Raw genomic sequence first — 22,429 nt, 5'->3', positions numbered from 1 at the left:
TTCAATCTGTAAAATTCAATTAAGATATTGTTATATTATGTTATGTTCGTCGATCTATATTAATATTAAACAACTTTTTAGTCCGTGAAAATAGAATGAAACTAATACATATAAATTTAAGTTTTCACTTTCATAAATATGCAACTAGCATGCCATATAAGGTATTTGAGTCTAACTTTTGTTATCTGTGAAGTGTAAAATTGAGAATGGAAATGGGGAATGTGCCAAAGAGACTACAACCCGACCATAGAGCAGACAACAGCAGAAGGTCTCCAACAGGTCTTCAATGCAACGAGAAATTCTCGCACCCGGAGGCGTCCTTCAGCTGGCCCCTAAACAAATACATACTGGTTCAGTGATAATGAACACCATACTAAACTCCAAATTGTACACAAGAAACTAAAAGTTAAAATAATACAAGACTAACAAAGGCCAGAGGCTCCTGACTTGGGACAGGCGCAAAAATGTGGCGGGGTTAAACATGTTTGTGAGATCTCAACCCTCCTCCTGTACCTCTAGCCAATGCAGACGCATAACAATACGCACATTAAAATTCAGTTCAAGAGAAGTCCGAGTCTGATGTCAGAAGATGTAACCAAAGAAAATAAACAAAATGACAAAAATACATAAATAACATCAGACTACTAGCAGTTAACTGACATGCCAGCTCCGGACTTCAATTAAACTGATTGAAAAATTATGTCTTCATCATATGAATATCAGGCACAATCCTCCCCGTGAGGGGTTTAGTATCATACAATCATAACATATATGAGAAGAACATAACCCGTGTCATGCCAACACTTGGTTTATTAATAATAATTGTGTTTAGTTCCGATGCAAAGACCCTATAAGTGAATCAATATTAACGCCAACATATGCAATCTTTAATGACCTGACAACAGTATCGTAACTATAACCCTTCTTAATAAGTCTATTTAAAGGTTTTGTTAGCTTCTGAGGTGAATACTGACATTTTTGTGCTTTATAAAGAATATTTCCATAAAATATTGGATGTGAAATACCTGAACGTATAAGAAGTCTGCATGTTGAGCTATATTTACGAATGATGTCATTATACCGATGATAAAATTTAGTAAATGTTTTGACTAGTTTGTGATATCGAAAACCCTGGTGTAATAATTTTTCAGTAATACATAAATTTCTCTCTTTAAAATCTAAAACATTGTTACATACACGAGCGAATCGTACAAGTTGAGATATATAAACACCGTAAGATGGTGACAAGGGAACGTCACCATCTAAAAATGGATAATTAACGATAGGAAATGAGAAATGTAGTACGTGTAGATACAAGGCCTTGTGTTGATCAAGGTTATTTTGGTTTCAGATTTGTAATGGTCGTTTCAAAAATTCCATTTCTAATGGTGTTTTACTCAGTCTTTTTTTTTCTGTAAAGTGTTGTAGACTCGTTTGTCTGGTAGGAAAAGTGCTGTAGACTCGTTTGTCTGGTCTGTAAAGTGTTGTAGACTCGTTTGTCTGGTCTGTAAAGTGTTGTAGACTCGTTTGTCTGGTCTGTAAAGTGTTGTAGACTCGTTTGTCTGGTCTGAAAAGTGTTGCAGACTCGTTTGTCTGGTCGGTAAAGTGCTGTAGACTCGTTTGTCTGGTCGGTAAAGTGTTGTAGACTCGTTTGACTGGTCCTCGTATTTCTTTTTAGTCATGGTGGTGTCTAATTCTTATTTGATTTAAGTGTTTTGATTGGTCCTTGTTATCTTTTGCTTCTCCGCTTTATTGCCGTTTATCTACCTTTAAACAAACAGAAAAGTAACAATGTTTAGGGGGACATTAGGTTTTGAATACATACTATTATATGAACAATTATGGCCTATATTTTATTTACTTTTCAGTTCCATGAACATTACAAAGTATTGCCAATCTCAAAGAAGCCTCATATTTTCTGGATTGCAAAGCAAGCTTATACAGAACTGATAGAGACCAAAAGACACCAGTGCATTTTAGTCAGCGGAGAATCTGGATCAGGAAAAACAGAAAACACAAAACTCATTGTTCGCCATCTCGCTCATATCTCATCTACAAGGAAAAATAGTTTACACGAAAAAATAGTACAGATCAACCCATTGCTAGAATCGTTTGGAAATGCACAAACTTGCATAAACAAAAATTCAAGCCGATTCGGAAAATACATCAGTTTGAAGTTTGATGTAACCGGGGCCTTACATTCAGGTAGTATCATCAGATAAGATTCACATAATAATGTTTATTGTTATCGACAGTTTCAATCTTATACTTTTGATATGGTTGTCATCAATTAAAATTTAAAAACCAAAGTCAAAATGTTGCAAATTTTTATGTCTTGGAGTTTACGATATTTGTATACTGGAAAGTTATTATGTTATAAATTGCTATAATGGATTTTAATTGGTCTTTTTCAGCATCCATACAACACTACCTCTTTGAAAAGACACGTGTGGTTTCCGGTTTGGCAGGAGAACGGAATTTTCACATGTTTTATTATCTTCTGTCCGGACTACCAGAACATCAAATACAAGAATACGCTTTATCAAAAGCTACTAAATATAGGTAGTATAAACTTTGATGTAGTCGAAATTGATTTTTTTTTCTCGATGTAGTTATCAATTTGTTATTTATTTATGTTAATTTTTTTATTGGGGAGGGGGGGGGGGTCGTCACTTTTCAACCATATCTCTGATCTAAGTAGTTTATTATTCAAGACAATATGTTATCAACCGTTTTAAGACGAGTGTATGCATATTTAGGGGTCATCCATAATTGTCAACCATTTTCCAAAGTGTACAAAACGTACACTTTTTCAGACCCCCCACCCTCCCTCAAAAAGTGTACATCAACCATTTTCAGATTTCAAGAGAGGAATCAATCATTCTTAATAAAAAGGAGATCCTGTTTATTATATTTTAGTTTAATAGAAATTTGCATTCAAAATAAACTAAAATATATCTGACTGTGACACCTATCCGTGATGCTTGTGTTTTGTTAGAATAAAGAGTTCAAAGATTAGTGTTTCCCCTATCACACAGTGGGAACTACAATGAAAAAGGGCAACTAGAGCATGCAAAAGATTAACAAAAGGTCACATAAACTATGCTAAGAATCAAAGAAAGGGAAATGCATGGTTATATTGCATTGGTAAGGTATGGACTGACAGTTGTTGATGGAATCAGAGCTCAAAACAGCAATCAATAAAAGTGTAATGTTTAAAAATATTTTAAGTTTTTAAATTTCCTGCCTGTATTTCTGTTTAAAAGGTCCCTGTAAATATGCCATTCATGGCACTATTATCGTTTATGTATATATACTGTAACGTGTACATATATTGGATAATTTTTAAGGTTAAGGTTAAACTTCATATGGAGGTGCTCCTAATTAAAGGAGGCTTATACTAAGAAAAATAAGTTTACTTCCGTGTTATTGGTTTACTGTTTTGGAATACATTACAACTGAGACTACTATAACACAGTTATAGTAGTCTCAGATTACAAGGAAATTAATCGAAGGGCCAGTTTAAAATCTTTTCACAAAATGGCGTCTTGTCAAAATCAAAACATTCCAAGAATTTAGTGTTTCCATCAGTTTTGTTAATTAATAGAGTGAAACGATAACGATTTAAAGCAGGTGAAATTGACAATCGGGGGTACTGAGAAATGCTTGCAAACTTTTTGTTTTACAAGTTTACATTTTTGAAAGATTTAGTTTTCATATGATTTGATCTTTTAATCGTTCAATCCGGATTGAGGAGAATTATGATATCGAAATAAATATCATAAAGTGAAAATAATAAAGAAGAAATAAGAAGAGAAACACACCCAAGCCAATTCTCCATTTTATACATCGACCTTCCCTACGGAAACGAAATAAATTCTGGAAATTAAAAAAAAGCGTACGGTAAAAATGTTGATTTTTAACCCCCTCCCCCCAAGTGTACGTTTTGTACACTTTGGAAAATGGTTGATAATTATGGATGACCCCTTACGTAATACCAGATTTATAGAACTTCCATGTTACTAATATCAGTTTATCATTTCAGCCTTTTATTGTACCCAACTGCCGACGATACATGCAAATAGTAACTGAAAGCTCTTCACGATAAAATCATCGACCGGACACAATAAATATTCTGTTAACATAAAATTGTGCTTCTGGGTCTGGTTTTCGAAAGTATTATAAGATATGTCATAAGATATATCTTGGGACATATTTTATGATGATCTTAATATGACTATCATATGATATGTCATAGGATGTAAATCAAAGCTGTCTTAAGAGAGTCGTAGCTATGATAATCTTATGACTGACATAAGTGAACATTATTTTCTATTATTTTAAATATTGTTTAAAAAGTATAAGATATAAGAATGAAAATGAAAAGTATGAACATACTTATTATTACTTTTCTTAATATTTACGAATATTTTATTTTTTTCATTATAATGAACATGAAATTTTATACAAAAAAGAATTGAAATATGAGTTGATAATTTGTTTAAATTTAGTTTGTAATATATTATCAATCTTGAACTTCGCTTTCGTGTATCAGCATAAATGCATTTTTTATTTAACTGTGAATACTTTTTAAATTCGGTACATTGAGTACCCGCTTGACGAAATGCCCGTGCACATACAAAATATAGTACTATTAAATATACTAGGAACGAAATAATATGTATATCTGTTGTACTAAACCATAAGTTAGAAAAGAATTCAAAATTGTATGTCACAGGATATTCAAATTTTAATTCACGTAGTAATAAAATCTTTACTATTTAGCTAACCGAGAAACACAACAAATATTTTTATTGCAATTGATATGAAATTATGCAAAAATGTCTTGAAAAATAATTAAAATTTTAGTTGACAATCATAAGACCATCATAAGTCATGTCGCGAGGGGTCTTAAGCTTACGACAAAAGTTATGACAAATCGTAACTTAGGACACTTTCGAAAACATATCTTACGACTATGACATGTCCTAAGACCATCATAAGACATGTCTTAGTCATAAGATACTTTCGAAAACCAGGCCCCTGTATTATGTTAGTTCTAACTGGAAAATATTTTCCAAAGGGATAAAAATTTTGCTGGGTTTGTTCATAAAGGAACGACGTTAACGGTTTTGTGCCAATAAACATTATTTCTAACTTAAAGTTATCACTTGCATCGAGCCTACCTGTTGATTCATTATTGTTGTAAGAAACCAGTTTTTGTGGATTTCGCAAATAAGGACAAATCAGTAATTTAATAATTTCAAAGACGTACAATGTTTTCCTCAATCTACGAAAAATTGTATTCACGAAATAAATTCTTTTTTATATACAGTTTTGGTCTGTTTAACTCTTCTTACTTTCAATTTTTCAGTATTTTTGTATATAAATGGACTTTTATGATATTTTTGTGTGCCAATTGTAATTGTTAAACGTAGAGGTACGACTACCCTGTAGTGATGGAAGTTTGAAAAAAAAATTTCAAAGTGACCAAAAGTGATGGTATATATGTTTTCCTTAATAGCTTGTGATTTATTATAATACAATTGTATTTTCATTCAAAGAATATTAGGTACAGAATCTATACAACACGACATGAGTAATTGTAATATGAACAAACTGGAAGAACAGATCGGAATCATGAAAATAATCGGCTTTACTGTTCAGGTTGGTCAACTACTGCCATTTAGCAGTTATGAAAATGTCCTTTGGTCTCTGGTAGGAAGTTGTCTCATTGGCAATCACACAACATATTTTCAAATTTACAACGAAAATTTGTAGTATCTAAAAAGAAGCTTAACCTATAGCTAAGTGGAATTTTAACAATGAAGATCTGGACAAAATTAACAATGTGCCTTATATTTTTTTTCTTGTAATCATTTAGTTATTCCCCTTAGTATATCTGTATTTGTGAAGTCCGTTTTCATATCAGAGTTATTCCCCTTAGTACATCTGTATTTGTGAAGTCCGTTTTCATATCAGAGTTATTCCCCTTAGTACATCTGTATTTGTGAAGTCCGTTTTCATATCAGGTTAACTACAGCTTGTGCAGAAGGAAAAGAATGGGCTCACAAAGAGCATGTTACAATATAAGACATTATTTTAGGCAACCACAAAACGCATGCATGCAGTAACCATGTAGAAATACAAAAAAAATTATATATTATATATAAACTACAGTATGGTACCTCATTCTCAGACACACACCAACTTAAAATATTGCTCTCAATAAAATGATAAATCATTTGAAATGTGACTTACAGCAAAAGCCACCAATGAAAGTACAGTGATACATGGCAAAGTAAAGATACTATTTAGACTCACGTGGTATACCTGTATGTAGATAAACAATAGTATCAGTAATTTGGCATACATATTAAGAGTAGATGCACCACATAAATTGTAACTGGTATGTCTTCATATGGCATGTATATCTTCGAAGTATGTTACAGGAAATATCCTTTATATTGATGCTGCTGGTAGTCGTGCTCCATATCACCGAGATCGCATTCGAAGATGACCAACAGAAGGAAATTATTAGCATATCAAACATTCATACTCTCAAAATAGGTATAACTATTATTCTGCTACTTTAAGTTTTGGAGGAAGAGCAACGTTTCGTTTAATTTGTTTCACACTAAGGCCAATTTTGCAATATCACAGATTCAGTTCTACTTTATGCTTCAAATTTTACTGTTGTGGTTCTGACAACATTGCTTGTATCGTTTATCTGAACTTGACTCTAGCTTATGAATACTTTGCAAGTGTAGACTATATATATATACCTGATAAATAGAGCATTCTGATTTAATGTAAGCCCAAGTAAATTGACTTGTATAATTTAGTAGTCAGACTCACGTATTACCTACATAAGAACATCAATGGGTTTGAATCAAACAGCTGAAAAGTTGAAAATGACACAGAAATTTACGGATATTAGTGACCGTGCGGCCTTTAACATAAGAACGAACTATTAAAATCAGTTGAAAAGGGCTTAACTTATCAGTTGGATACAAATAGAAATACATCTAACAGAAACACAGAGTGGACGTGGCTGGGTACTTGTACATCCCATCAACAACAAAAAAAAAACACTCATTACAGATCTGAGACTGCTCACAGCTACTGACAAGTAGTTCAATGCATCTAAGACTAACAAGCTTTGAAAACACGCAAAATAAACAGCTATTCTAAATATGGCTACGGACATCTATATGCAAACGACTTAAAAAGTCTATGTCTAATTAATCTTCATGCGCGTAGCTACGTTTACGTCAAAACGCCCGGGCGTACACTTGAATTTGGTAAAAAAAAAATATTTTCATATAAATAGAAATAAAGGAATTGGTTAACAGTACATCAACATTCTAATTCTTTCTTCAATGGATTGTAATTGCGAATAAAAGTGACGAAAATTAGTTTCATATTATTTCTGTCAAATTCTAAATCTACTGTTAATTCTTTAATCTCTCTCCTTAATTTTTTTTAAGCAATTCATTATAAGCTAAGATTCGATTCAGTGGCGGATCCGGAACTTTCCCTAAAGGGGGGGGGGGGCGCTGACTGACCTAAGGGGGGGCCGCTCCAGTCATGCTTCAATGATTCCCTATATAATCAACCAAATTTTTTCCACGAAAGGGGTCCCGGGTCCCCCAGGCCCCCCTGGATCCGCCTATGGATATGTGACTTTCATTTTTTGTTGAGCCATTGACAGTTATGTCGCGAAAGCGAGCTATTTTGATCGTAAATTTCGTCGGCAGTGCCAATATTATAACTATGTACATGCAGGTTCATTACGTTGTTTTAGTTTTAAGATATAAATAACTTTGTCAAACATTTGTGAAATTTTACGGTAGCTGGACAAAAACTGTTGATGCTGAAACGAGTATCCAGAGCATAATGACGAAATTATATATATATGATGAGTTTTCCCGTATTTTTTTTTTTTTTTTTTCAGAAGCCATTTTTTTCCCGTTTCTATTTTAGTTTTAGCGCGATTTAAGTTAGACGATCTGGTCACCGTTTAGAAACATATTGCAAGCTTTCAAATACTTGTAAGATCTAGTTACGTTGTTAATCAGATCGACAGATGCAGAAGCCATCGCTTTGCTAGGTTCAATTTCAGATGAAAACATTTTACGAAAGAAGTCGAGAACACTTTTCTGCGATTGATCCATCTTGTTTTCATAAAGTAAAATAATTCTAAATGAAAGACCACGCATACTGCTTCGGTAATGATTGAAGGTTATCCACGGCTCCCTTTAATCATAGTTTAAGGTAACTGGTTTGGACGTTTACTCCAAATTAAACCAATGACCGTCATTAGATTCATTCTAAATAGATTTTAAACACAAAAATAGATTAAACATAAAAAATAAATTATATTGAATCTAAAAAATGTTGTTATTGGTGAGTTTTCAATGACAGGAATTTTATGACATTCTCTATTACTCTAAAACTTCCGGAGGCTTGTCCCTGCTTATCAACTTCCAGTATTTATTTTTTTGGCCTGGAACCGTTTGGGCATTCAGGCCCCTTACCGAGGTTCGGGCGTACACGTAAAAATGACCTAGCTACGCCACTGATCTTATTGTACAAATAACTTATTCAGTTAGTTTCACGAAGATTGTATATGCAAATATGTATATTGTTCTTACTTTGAGCCTTTGAGGGTGAATTGGCCATTCATATACACCTTTAACATTTAGTATCTAAACAAATATTCATAGATGTTAGAATTAAATATTTTTTCATGTAGTAGTTTTATTCGCAAATAAGTGTGAAATTGAGTGAACATAAATCTGTCACAAATGACCATGTTTTACTTTGATTGTCTTTTTATTCTGTCTGACGCATCTTCCTTTCCCTATTTATCATGTTTGTACAATAATTTGGTTAATAAAAACAAGCGCATGCAGTATATAAAAACATTTGCATTTACTTTGCATACAGTAAATGAATAAAAGTATTTGTAAAAGTTTGCATGTGCAATATAAATAAAGCATCATTTTGGTATTTTTCCAATATAAACTGAATTCATCTTTGATCCATATGCTGATCATAAAATGTAAGAGAGCAACCATTAACTTAAAAAAGTATGGAGGTTTTTTAGTATGAGTCTAAAAAAAAATTTGGCGCAAAGCGCGAACATTTTTTATTGTTTTTCGATGCTATCAATCATTTTTTTTTTTTTTTTAGATTTAACACTACAAGGTATGAGGAAAATCTGGATATAGACTATTCTTTTGTCATCTGCTAGACCACATTATTTATTTTTCATCAAATTGGGGATAAGAATGTTTTAGAAAGTTAAATGAAGTTAAAAGATCGTTCCCTAAACGATTCAAACACACTCCAGAAATATAAATAACATACAAGTGTCAGTAAAATGGTCAACTAGTTTAATGTCAGCCCTGCGAGAACACAAAATCAGTTAAATCAAGGTCTTACATAATATTTTTTAATAATTGTAGTTTGTGACCTGTTACAATTAAAAACAGAAGATTTCGGAAATGCTCTTTTGATGAACACTGTCTGTATAAGAGGTAGGCATGTGTCTTATGGCTATTATTACTCAGTATTCGTTGCCAGTGATCGTAAATTAGTGTTACTGAAATGTAAATAAAATCTATTCATTAGCGCAGTAACATGTATCTAAAATAAGACTTTAAACCTATGTTTTAAAGTGAGTAACTCCGCAGAACAACACAAAGCTGCTTCAACTATATATTGCTACATGTATTATCAGCTAAGCTTTATAGAACTTTGAAACTGAAAAACAAACAAACTACGCATGAAGAGGTAACACATCACTTTTATCCAAATTATAAATTATGTGAAATTTAAGAACGTTTAATAACTGTCGTCATGGCAGCGAACCAGCGCTACTACCATGAATATAGGAACGACTCTTACCTACGATATTTTTTCTGTATATGTCTCTTGCGTAACTTCTTAGTATTGCAAGCTCCAGATCGATTTTCACTTGTGTGGCAATTGATATAGGCAGTAAAAAAATCAACAAATCCAAAAATATATGCCGAAGGATATAGATTCTAAAATCTTAACTTAAATTTAAGAGGGAAATTGCTGAAAACGCAATTAGATTTATTCAATTACGGGTCAAATTAGATGCATTTTTAATGCAGAGATAAAATATGCTTGTGCACAAATGTCTTGGCTTTTTGTTTATGCACTCTTTGGTCTTATAGCTGTACAGTTGTTTCAGTTCTTGTACATCCAATGCTTTCAAAAACTCGGCATTGAAAGTTACTGATGACGGTTATTTCAACTGGCGCCTAGCACGTGTGAAAAAGTTTTGTTTACATTTTTTAATTGTTTTTTGTAAATCATATGTTACTGTTTTTTGATAATTTCACTATTCGTTCTTCATACGTGTGCTACATTTGACTTTATTTTAAATAACCATATGCTTCTATATTTCATTTTATAAATAGTAGTGAAATAGTGAAATAACATAAATATAACATAGATATACATGTTTACATTTTATTATTTATGGTATTTAGGGGAAATTGTACAAATAAAGAAAACTGTAACCAAAGCTTGTACAGAAAGAGATGCACTAGCGAAAGCTCTTTATTCCAAACTGTTCGACTGGATTGTAGAACAGATAAACTCACATTTGAGTAGTAAATGTATTTCGTCGTAAGTTTAAAATTCCAAATAGCTGTTTAATAAATCATATTAAAAGAAACTATGTAAATTTCACAATGATACACAAAACAATAATACTTCTATCTTTAATTTTGCAAATGAGAAAATACTAATATACTAACATAAATCAACGAAAGCAAGTGAGTAGGTACTTTTCGCTTTTGTTTTACATTTAGTCATATAGGTGCCTTTTTAGCTCTTTTTATAGGACTGTTATAAAGATATAAGTATTCTAGACAGGTCATATATAATAAACATCTTTATTTTTAATTTGATATTTAAAATAAAGTAAAGATTTTCCAACTAATAAAAAAAAGAAGTGTTCTAAACTTTTGGTTTTTAACTTTCACAGGACTGTTAAAGCTATAAGTATTCTAGACATGTCAGGATTTGAAAACTTACCTAGAAATGGATTTGAACAACTTTGTATAAATTCAGCAAATGAAAGAATGCAAATGTTCCTTACCGAGGCAATGTTTGTTCAAGAAGAAACTGACTATATATCAGAGGGCATAATGGTCTCCCCTGCGGAGTTCCAAAATAATGATGAGACTGTAGATTTCCTGTTTGAGGTGAGTATTTTATAATGAAAGTTACCATACTTTTCATTAATTTGATATTCTGAATTGAATATACGATGAAGATAAGTGCATTGTAAAAATGTATTATTTGCTTGTAAAAATGTATTATTTGCTTTGAAAAAATGTATTATTTGCTATTTTAAAAACATTCATGCAACATTCAGATTTTTTATAACTTAAACATTGTCTTTTCATAAAAACAAAACAAATATTAAAGTTGTTTTGTAAAGTGCAAATGATAAAATGTTCGGGTTCAATTCAACTCTATAATTTTAAATACTAATTCTAGGATATTACGTTTTTTATTGATCATTTCACTAAGTTTCTCGTTTCTCTTTTTTTTATATAGATTAAACCGTTGGTTTTCCCGTTTGAATGGTTTTACACAAGTAAATTTTTGGGGCCATTTATAGCTTGCTGTTCGATGTGAGCCAAGGCTCCGTGTTGAAGACCGTACTTTGAGCTATAATGGTTTTCTTTTATAATTGTGACTTGGGTGTCTCATTGGCACTCATACCACATCTTCTTATATCTATAATTTAATTTGTGTTTCCTTTATTTTAAGAAGCCAATAGGAATATTTAATATAATAGACGAAGAAACAACATTTCCAAAATCGACAGATGCGACCTTAAAACAGAAATTGGATCAAGTTTGTTCAACTTCACCTTTCTATTCATCAACAGCCGATGATGAAAAGTTTTCTATATCTCATTATGCAGGAAAAGTAAGTATGATATAGATGTCAGTTCTTTGGTAGTTTCTGTATAATTATTTTTACCTTTTCAGACTGAGACGATTGAGAGCCTGACATGCATAGACACCAGTCTGCATGTTATCCTCTTGATATCTTTTATGGGTATTTGTGTCGCTAAGTTGCCGTCTGATTGATATATATACGCTACATCTAATTTCATTCAAATTTCAATTAACGCTTTGTCCGTCCATCTTTCTTCCGTCCATGTGTCCAAAACAATTGGTTTCCGGATGTGTGAGTGTCCCTTGCTGAGTTGGAATTAAACTTATACAGTTGGAATCATAGTTAAAAGGGAGGAACCTATCGATTTTGGAGTCGTGGTCGTGGTCACTATAAGAGTTGAATGCTTCTTTTTGTAACTTCATTCAGTGGCGTAGCTAGGTCATTTTTACGTGTACGCCCGAACCTCGGTAAGGGGCCTGAATGCCCAAACGGTTCCAGGCCAAAAAAATAAATACTGGAAGTTGATAAGCAGGGACAAGCCTCCGGAAGTTTTAGAGTAATAGAGAATGTCATAAAATTCCTGTCATTGAAAACTCACCAATAACAACATTTTTTAGATTCAATATAATTTATTTTTTATGTTTAATCTATTTTTGTGTTTAAAATCTATTTAGAATGAATCTAATGACGGTCATTGGTTTAATTTGGAGTAAACGTCCAAACCAGTTACCTTAAACTATGATTAAAGGGAGCCGTGGATAACCTTCAATCATTACCGAAGCAGTATGCGTGGTCTTTCATTTAGAATTATTTTACTTTATGAAAACAAGATGGATCAATCGCAGAAAAGTGTTCTCGACTTCTTTCGTAAAATGTTTTCATCTGAAATTGAACCTAGCAAAGCGATGGCTTCTGCATCTGTCGATCTGATTAACAACGTAACTAGATCTTACAAGTATTTGAAAGCTTGCAATATGTTACTAAACGGTGACCAGATCGTCTAACTTAAATCGCGCTAAAACTAAAATAGAAACGGAAAAAAAATGGCTTCTGAAAAAAAAAAAAAAAAAAAAATACGGGAAAACTCATCATATATACATAATTTCGTCATTATGCTCTGGATACTCGTTTCAGCATCAACAGTTTTTGTCCAGCTACCGTAAAATTTCACAAATGTTTGACAAAGTTATTTATATCTTAAAACTAAAACAACGTAATGAACCTGCATGTACATAGTTATAATATTGGCACTGCCGACGAAATTTACGATCAAAATAGCTCGCTTTCGCGACATAAATGTCAATGGCTCGACAAAAAATGAAAGTCACATATCCATAGGCGGATCCAGGGGGGCCTGGGGGACCCGGGACCCCTTTCGTGGGAAAAATTTGGTTGATTATATAGGGAATCATTGAAGCATGACTGGAGCGCCCCCCCCCCCTTTTAGGTCAGTCAGCGCCCCCCCCCCCCTTTTTAGGGAAAGTTCCGGATCCGCCACTGAATCGAATCTTAGCTCATAATGAATTGCTTAAAAAAAATTAAGGAGAGAGAGTAAAGAATTAACAGTAGATTTAGAATTTGACAGAAATAATATGAAACTAATTTTCGTCACTTTTATTCGCAATTACAATCCATTGAAGAAAGAATTAGAATGTTGATGTACTGTTAACCAATTCCTTTATTTCTATTTATATGAAAATATTTTTTTTTACCAAATTCAAGTGTACGCCCGGGCGTTTTGACGTAAACGTAGCTACGCGCCGCATGTCATTGGGGTGTAAAAGCGTTGACCGAAGTACATTTTGTTTCGCGCTTCATTCTAAAAATGTGAGCACGGTTTTTATTTAATTTACCTGTGTACTTTATTGAATGAATGCTAAATATTGTGTAATGAAATTTATTAAGGAATAAGTGGAGATTGCAGTGTAGTTAATCAAAATAACGTATTATAAGGAAACAATGATACTGTCCATTGTTTTGCATTAACAATTACATCGAAACAATTTCTGAATTATAAACAGCATTGGTTGTCAATGCCACCTCTTTACTGGTTTATTATTATTTTTTTTATTTAAATCGAAGAAAGGTTCATTTTTATTCAGTTTTTTTTTTCTTACCCTGTAAAAAGCAGTTTTATAAATAGATTACACTTCAATTTCTCTATCATAACGTGTTATGTAGATTAATTATTTATTAATGTTGTATCATCGTGTGCAGTAAGGGATAAGATTTTTTTTTATTCTTTAACACGCAATGTGCTTGTTCGTTGTCCTCAAACCTTGTATATATTTTAACACAGAAATATCATTTATTTTCCAATGAAAACACGAATTCTGCAAATAGTACCAGTGTTTTAGTACACGACCGCGTAAAATAAGATGTCACAATAATATGTCATGTACATGGGATATATCAATTAATTTTCTCATTGTCCAGTCCTAAAAAGGTTGATTTTTTGTCATATATAAAACTGTTTACTACTTGGCCTTCATTTATTTACGTTTATGTTTGTTTAATTGGACGATAAAGCAAAAATGGACTGCTTGTGGTAGGCATATTTGTATTGTATTGTTTACCATTTAGTAATAATTTCCACTGAAATAAGTGCAGTAAACATGATTTCATATATAAAACATATGTCAACTTTAATTTATTTTAGTTTCAAATTTTTAAATATGCAATGAATGTAAAATGATATTGAGACTTTATTCAAAACATAAATAAATTTGCTTGGAATATGTTGAATTTTATTTATATCACAATTGATGCCGCTTATCGCTTTAAATGGGCCGAGCATATTTTCTATGCATAAACATGGCAAATTTGAGAATACTTTGACAAGATACACTTCTTTTTGATGTGGCACAAACTTATATTTTGACTTTCAAGGATATCATTGGTATAACATATTATGTATTAAATGCATAAAAGCTAACAAAAGTTACCATATTTTTACTATTGTGAAGTATCTACCAAAGTAACTTGTCAGAGTGTTTTGAATATATGTATCTATAATACTAAAATTACGAGGTCCAATTTGTCAGCCGTCATCACGTAAAAACGACGAATCACAGAATTCAACTTTATATATAACTAATATAGTACAAAGGTGTAGATTAAAAATTACACCACTCCAGGCCCTTTTGTTTTCCACGTAATTAATATTGCCAATAATTAAGAAGTTCCGGGTCGAGTCCGCTACCGATACCAATAGTATATTCACCTGTTACCTATTACCTTATCTGTACGTTCCGCATCTGACAGGCGCACCACCAAACGTTGTATTCAGGATTAATATGCTATATACACGGGTCATAACCACAGGGTTGACACTACTAAATTGTCAAATTGTTACCTATTGAAGTATTTTAATCAGTAAGACTTTCTATGATAACAATACGAATACTAAAAATCTGGACTTAAAATAAGGCGTATATAGGTACAGTTTTCAATTTGTTAGTGGGCATGACGTAAAACAGCGAAGCAAAGAATTCAACTTTATTTATAACTTATATAGGACAATGCTGTTGATTAAAAAATACTTCATTCCAGGACCTTTTGTTTTCCAAATAATTAATATTATTGTTTCAGTTCGACGGGTTCAAACAGAAAGACTTGAAAGCAGAGAAAAACTGTGTATCTTATAATCGGCATGACTTTATCAGATGGCAATACTAATACTAAAATAAGGCTTGCACATAGTTATATACTTTAATTCAGTCACGGACCCGTGATATCACGGGTGTGTTCTAGTACTTCATAAAAATACTACAAAATCATTTGACACTGTTGCCTCCATGAGCATTGAAATGGCGTGGCTGGTCACAGATGTGAAACGTTAAAGGAAAATAGATCTTTTGTCTCCATACTCTCGTATTCATCTTTATATCTGCTTTCCACTTATCAAAAGTAAAGCAAGAACCAAATTTTCTATTCCATATCATGAATAGGTCGAGTACCAGGTTGATGGTATGTTGGACAGAAACAAGGATAAATTGAGTCAAGATTTTGTCAGCTGTTTGTCTGAGAGCCAGAATCAATTTGTTCGGAACCTAACAGATTTTTCAAGGTAAATTTTAGCATAAGAAATCGCAATTGATTCCACGGCTCCATCATTTTTTTAAGTGTTATTTTCACAATGTATTTAAATTAAGTAAATTTTTAAACAAATTAGGATTCTGTAATTTTATCGCCGAATAATTGCAATGCAATAAGTTTAGAAAGGCCAAATACTTAGTTTCACTAAATAATTCCTGAATTGAGAAATGTTAATTTTTCTGTGCACACGAATATCGTATAACTTTGGCTGCAACAATCCAGCGAAGGATTTCCGCCTTTTATGCTTTTTTTCGCTCATTTTCCCCTTTTCGTATCTTTGCAAAATTAGGCACCATGTGTTCATTTACGTTCATATAAAAACTTATCAAAATTAACACTTAATTTTTATGTTTTTACATTTTCAAATCCAAAAAAATATTTTTCATTTGTACAATTATTGCAGCAACTTATCAACGAAATGGAAATCCCAACAATCACTTACAAAGAGTGAAGGTACAGTCAGTGATATATCTATCAGTAGTTACGATAGGAAGACACATTCAAAGGAGAAAAGGTAAAGCCTCGGTCACACAGTGATATATCTATCAGTAGTTACGATAGGAATACACATTCAAAGGAGAAAAGGTAAAGCCTCGGTCACACAGTGATATATCTATCAGTAGTTACGATAGGAAGACACGTTCAAAGAAGAAAAGGTAAAGCCTCGGTCACACAGTGATATATCTATCAGTAGTTACGATAGGAAGACACATTCAAAGGAGAAAAGGTAATGTAGAAGGTAGAAATAATCAACAAGTACTGGAACCTGCTTTGTTTGTTTAGATAAACTGCACGTAATGCATCATTTACATTTATGCTGTAAAATAACATAACATTTTATATTGTGAGAATAGAAAGAGGTGTGGGAAACTTCCGTTTGTTTTTTGCCATTCTTACATTCTGACATCGGACTTGGATTTTTTTAAAACAGAGTTTTATTGTGTGTATTGCTGTGCATATTGATGTGTGTTTGATTATTTTACATTGGCGACAGGTATAGGGAGAGCGTTGAGATCTCACAAAACATGTTTAACTCCGCCGCATTTTTGCGCATGTCCACATTCTGAAGCCCCGTAGGTGGCCTTCGGCTGTTTTCTGCTCTTTGATCAGGTTGTTGTCTCTTTGACACATTCCCAATTTCCATTCTCAATTTCATTCTTGTTATTGATGTTTATGAAGCTTTGCAAACTAGCAATCTTCACTAGCGTGGGGAGTAACCGTGTATTATATACCTATATATTTGGTGTTTTTTTTCCCTTCAAAATGCTCATGAGTAAAATAGATGCGAATCTAAATTATTTTGTTTAATATTTTTGCGATAATTCATTTTTGTTTGATAATTTATTTTTGTTTGATAATTCATTTTTGTTTGATAATTCATAATTTTTCATCAATTAAACTCATCAAAAAGTGAACAAATATCGATTGATTGAATTTTGTTTGTTTACAGTCCAGTGACCAATATTTCATGCATAACCAGGATGATACAGCATACCCTATAAAAATGACGATAAAAAAAGCTGGAAATTTCAATAAAAATGTCCAGAGAACAAATGTTTTATCAAAAAACAGAGAGTTATAAATCTTTAACATATTTAATTGAGACATATTATAGTGTGCTGTCTCAAATATATTGTACTTTATTTATACCAATTCTTTTGTAATATATATCACAAAAAACGATGATATAACAGAAAAATAACCGTCAGATTCACTTATTTATATAACATTTTTTGGTACCTTTTTTTATTATGCCAATTTGGTTTTGCCTGAACTATTTTCTACATTTGAATAATAAATACATATATCAAAACGTAAGTGATTGAAATCACACATGGTTAATGTATTTCAAATCGTGATTTAGCATTCCTAAGTTTCAATGAAATGTACAAAATATTTAGCCACGGGATAAATTTAGTCATTGTCCATTATTTAAGTATGTTATAGATGGACAACATGTACACCTTAGATGACTTCAAGATATCAGAATGACAATGTTTTAGTTTGCATGCTAAATAAATATTTGTTAATTACACACTGCATTTGAAAGATTTTATTCAAGAAAAAGGCAGAGGCGAATGGAGCTACATATATTATAAATACATAGAGACTTTTTATGAGTATCACTTCAAACATTGGTTTGAAAGGGAGCCCCTTTTTTTCAAAATCAGGACTCACCTGAAAGGAAACGTCCTTGCAGTTTAGTTGACCAGTATCGCTGCTTGCATTCAGTTTCGTAAATCCGATTTTTCATAGAATGGTGTTCAGTTAAATTTATATTTATTATTATCATTATTATTTGCTTTTATTTAATTTTTTTTCAAATTCATTTTAGAAAAAGTCCTGGAAGTAGTGGCTCGGGGTCTCGAAAATCTAACTTTGTTTCCAGACATTTTCGGGTAAGACTTTTTCTATTTTCCCTTCGTAGCAAAACCGGTACACTTCTTGGTATCTAATTTATAAATTGAATTGATGATATCTATATTATAATCATTAATACAATTTTCGTAAACCAAACGCCATTTGAACCAAAAAACAATAAGTGAATTGCAGCGGAGATATATTTTTAAATTTTCTATTAGCATAAGTGGTTTCATTTTTTAACAGAAATGAAATACATTTATATAAAGATATTAATAAAATAAAAAAATGATTAATCATTATGCACTTGTTTATATAAGATTCATCATAAATGCCTGCAGTGCATATACGTTTAATAGAATTATAAAATTAATATTTACTTTTACAGAGATCATTATCAGATTTAATGAACAAAATGTCTGATGCAAAGCCTTGGTTTGTCAGGTATGTAAATATGGTCCAGTTACCAGTTTGACTTAAGGACAAAACAAAGCCTCAAGGGGGGTAATGTTATCTCTAATACTCACTAGTAAATTACATTATCTGAAAATCTCTTCCACCCTTTCTGGCTAGTCATATTTCCTATAATAAAAATTACATTTTGTAAAATCATTTCGAACCAATGATATAATTTTTCACGGATTTTATTTAATTTGTCACTTTCGTCAAATAGATGTTGAGTATGATTATTTTTTTATAGATGTATTAAGCCCAACGAAAAGCAAGTTCCAGATAAGTTACAAACTGATCTTATAGTGGACCAGCTGAAGTGTAATGGATTACTTGAAATTGCAAGAATTCGTAAAAATGGATATGCACTTCGATTAACTGCAGAAGAATTTTTACAAAGGTTTGTATATTTAATAATAATTCTTGCTTTTTTTGTATTGCGTACTCTTCATTTATAGCCATCATATTTTTTTTATCAAACTGTAAAGGCGGGTTTCTGTACTCTTTAATGCAAATGAGACAACTACCCAACAAAGTTCTTGATTTATTCAATCACATTAGCTGACTGCACCATTCTTGTTATGGCATTAATATAAGGAATAAATATTTTCAACGTGAAAGATTTTCGAACTTCTTCCATTTCGTATCGAGCTCCATTTTCAAAAAACTAATTTTATTTATAAAATGTACGTACGCATACGCATCAATTGATTTTCCGTTACATTTTTTATAAGTTTTATTATTGTTTGCGTATTATCCAGCTGCAGGTATTTCCAAGACAATACAAGACAATTTATTACAACTTAGGCACACGAATGTTCTGAACGATCTTAAAATTCATAACTCAATTAGCTATTTTGGTAAGAATTTTGTTGTACGCTGAAACGTGTGCTATATTGAAAAGAATGTACTTTGTTTGGATGTAAGCTTTGACCAGTCAGAATGAATTCACGAATATATATATATATATATTTACGATAGATTTTTGTAGATATGATGTTCAAATAGTGGTTAAACATCTATTCGTTATGAGAAAGAAATGTTATTGACTGTTTCTCCTTTTTTATCTTCTAGTATTGCACAATAATCTGTGTAAACCAATGAATCATAAGATTATAATCATTTATTATGACGTGACAGTCACTAAAGTTATATCTCATATACGGTAATTATATGGTTCATTAGACCACACGGGTACAGATCAGATGTATGATAAGTAAATTGTCATCAATATATCAGTCATTTAATTTATACATCTTGATTATTACTGGAAGTGAGGTGTTCCTTTGGTTGAATTTTAGATTGATGTTTCATTGTTAGATAATGATACATCTATTAAAAAGGAAGAAAAGATAATGTTTGGTTTTCGAGTTAAAAACATATAATTATGCTTTGTATGAGCATCATTATAAGTATCATTATAAAAACATGCCATTATAACCAATCAAATCCAATATTAACATATAAAACAACACCATTTTCCTCGATTTGAAACTTTATACTGTATTAAAATCTCAATTGTTTGGCTGCTAATAAAATTAACGGTACCAATTTTCTTGCACCAGATCCGCATTTCGACAATACATGTCTCTTCAGTGATGCTCTTGGCCAAAATATTTGAAATCCAAAGCTTATATAAAAGATGAAGAGCTATAATCCAAAAGGTTCAAAAAGTATAGTCAAATCCGTGAAAGGAATCAGAGCTTTGCATGAGGGAGATACATTCCTTAATTTATGATAATTTCCATCATTTTGTAACAGCAAATTTTAATAACATATAAATCCGTATGTTCATGCCAGTACCGAAGTACTGGCTACTGGGCTGGTGATACCCTCGGGGACTTATAGTCCACCAGCAGAGGCATCGTCCCAGTGGTAGTAATAAAATTAACGGTACCAATTAAGTTTTCATTTTATGAGATTCATGCAATTTCACATATGTTTATGAAATTCTGAAAGGGTCTCTTAAATGTAAAAGCCAATGTTTTATTCCATCTCAGTAAATTGTCTTCTTGTTAATAAAACTTATCAATGTATTTCGGTAATATAAACAAACAAACTGCAAATAAAAAGAAGACCAAAAAATTGAGCAAAATTCAGAAATAATGTGATCTTGGTGATATGATGCGTGAAGAATATCATCACTAATTTTCTGTTATGTAATATTTTACTTGAATATTTGATACTAACGTTACATCCTTTCTCACCCAACATATTTTTATCTTGATTCCAACTTTTATTTCATTTACAAGGTTCACAGGTTTTTTAAGTGTTCCAAATGTCAATTGTCATAATGTTAAACATAATGTAATACAACTTGTATGTACCTCTAATATAACTTGCAATGTACTTGTTTTATGTTGTTATCTTGTCCAATACTTACTAATTATAGCTGTAACATCACACCCTCAAGTGCTTTTATATGTTATTGGTTTGTCAACAATACTTTTTATAGATATAGAGACATATCATTTGAAAGGAAGGAGATAATACAATCTACGTTTGACAACTGTGAAAAAGTTCTACTTGACGCCAAAGTTACTGGCTATGCCTTTGGAAAACAAAAGGTTCGTCTGGGTGGTTTTATTTATGTTTCAGAGAACAGTGGTTTTGTAAAGAGTGGAGAGAAAATATCTTCAATATGATATAAGTTCATATAAACTTAATCACTTACCACTGATGAGTCTTATATAGACGAAACGCGCGTCTGGCGTACTAAATTATAATCCTGGTACCTTTGTTAACTATTTACACCACTGGGTCGATGCTACTGCTGGTGGACGTTTCGTCCCCGATGGTATCACCAGCACAGTAGTCAGCACTTCGGTGTTGATATGAATATCAATTATGTGGTCATTTTTATAAATTTCCTGTTTACAAAACCATGAATTTATTGAAAAACTAAGGATTTTCTTATCCAAGGAATACATTACCTTAGCCGTATTTGGCACAACGTTTTGGAATTTTGGACCCTCAATGCTCTTCAACTTCGTACTTATTTGGCTTTATAAATATTTTGATATGAGCGTCACTGATGAGTCTTATGTAGACGAAACGCGCGTCTGGCGTACTAAATTATAATCCTGGTACCTTTGATAACTATTACCACAATGATCATAGTTGTAATAATGATAAGTCACAAATATGATGATAATATTATATTAGGTCATGATCTTATAAAACCTAACATAAACTTACACAGGTTTTACTAAGTCACAAAATTGTTATATTAAATATACAGACAAAGGTTTGAGTATATCCTTATCATACTGATAAATAAAGGCAACAGTAGTATACCGCTGTTCGAAATTCATAAATTGATTGAGAAAATCAAATCCGGGTTACAAACTAAAACTGAGGGGAACCCGTCAAATACAATAGGATAATAACGACACAACAGAAACACAACATTTAAAAAATGTAACACACACAGAAACGAACTATGATATAACAATGACCATTTTCCTGACTTGGTACAGGACATTTTTAGAAAAAATAAATGATGGCCAAAAACCTCCCGCTTTTATGGCAATGTTAAATATAACATTAAAATGACAACATG

General features: G+C 31.9%; 1 protein-coding gene across 1 annotated transcript in view; it reads left to right on the top strand.

Moving 5' to 3' along the window:
* Window positions 1–22,429, top strand: part of LOC143071359 (chitin synthase chs-2-like) — a 38,439-nt gene that overhangs the window by 2,228 nt on the left and 13,782 nt on the right. The window contains exons 3-15 of the mRNA XM_076245610.1: window positions 1,869–2,205; window positions 2,415–2,562; window positions 5,565–5,667; window positions 6,453–6,570; window positions 9,474–9,545; window positions 10,530–10,668; window positions 11,030–11,249; window positions 11,824–11,985; window positions 15,909–16,027; window positions 18,392–18,455; window positions 18,806–18,861; window positions 19,118–19,267; window positions 21,323–21,434. Of these exons, the coding sequence (XP_076101725.1) occupies window positions 1,869–2,205; window positions 2,415–2,562; window positions 5,565–5,667; window positions 6,453–6,570; window positions 9,474–9,545; window positions 10,530–10,668; window positions 11,030–11,249; window positions 11,824–11,985; window positions 15,909–16,027; window positions 18,392–18,455; window positions 18,806–18,861; window positions 19,118–19,267; window positions 21,323–21,434 (1,800 nt within the window). The remainder of the gene's footprint in view (window positions 1–1,868; window positions 2,206–2,414; window positions 2,563–5,564; window positions 5,668–6,452; window positions 6,571–9,473; window positions 9,546–10,529; window positions 10,669–11,029; window positions 11,250–11,823; window positions 11,986–15,908; window positions 16,028–18,391; window positions 18,456–18,805; window positions 18,862–19,117; window positions 19,268–21,322; window positions 21,435–22,429) is intronic.

The sequence above is a fragment of the Mytilus galloprovincialis genome, chromosome 4 (assembly GCF_965363235.1).
Source record: "Mytilus galloprovincialis chromosome 4, xbMytGall1.hap1.1, whole genome shotgun sequence".
NCBI classification, from domain to species: domain Eukaryota; kingdom Metazoa; phylum Mollusca; class Bivalvia; order Mytilida; family Mytilidae; genus Mytilus; species Mytilus galloprovincialis.
The sequence above is the reverse complement of the archived record's forward strand: the minus strand, read 5'-3'. Positions and strand labels throughout refer to the sequence as shown.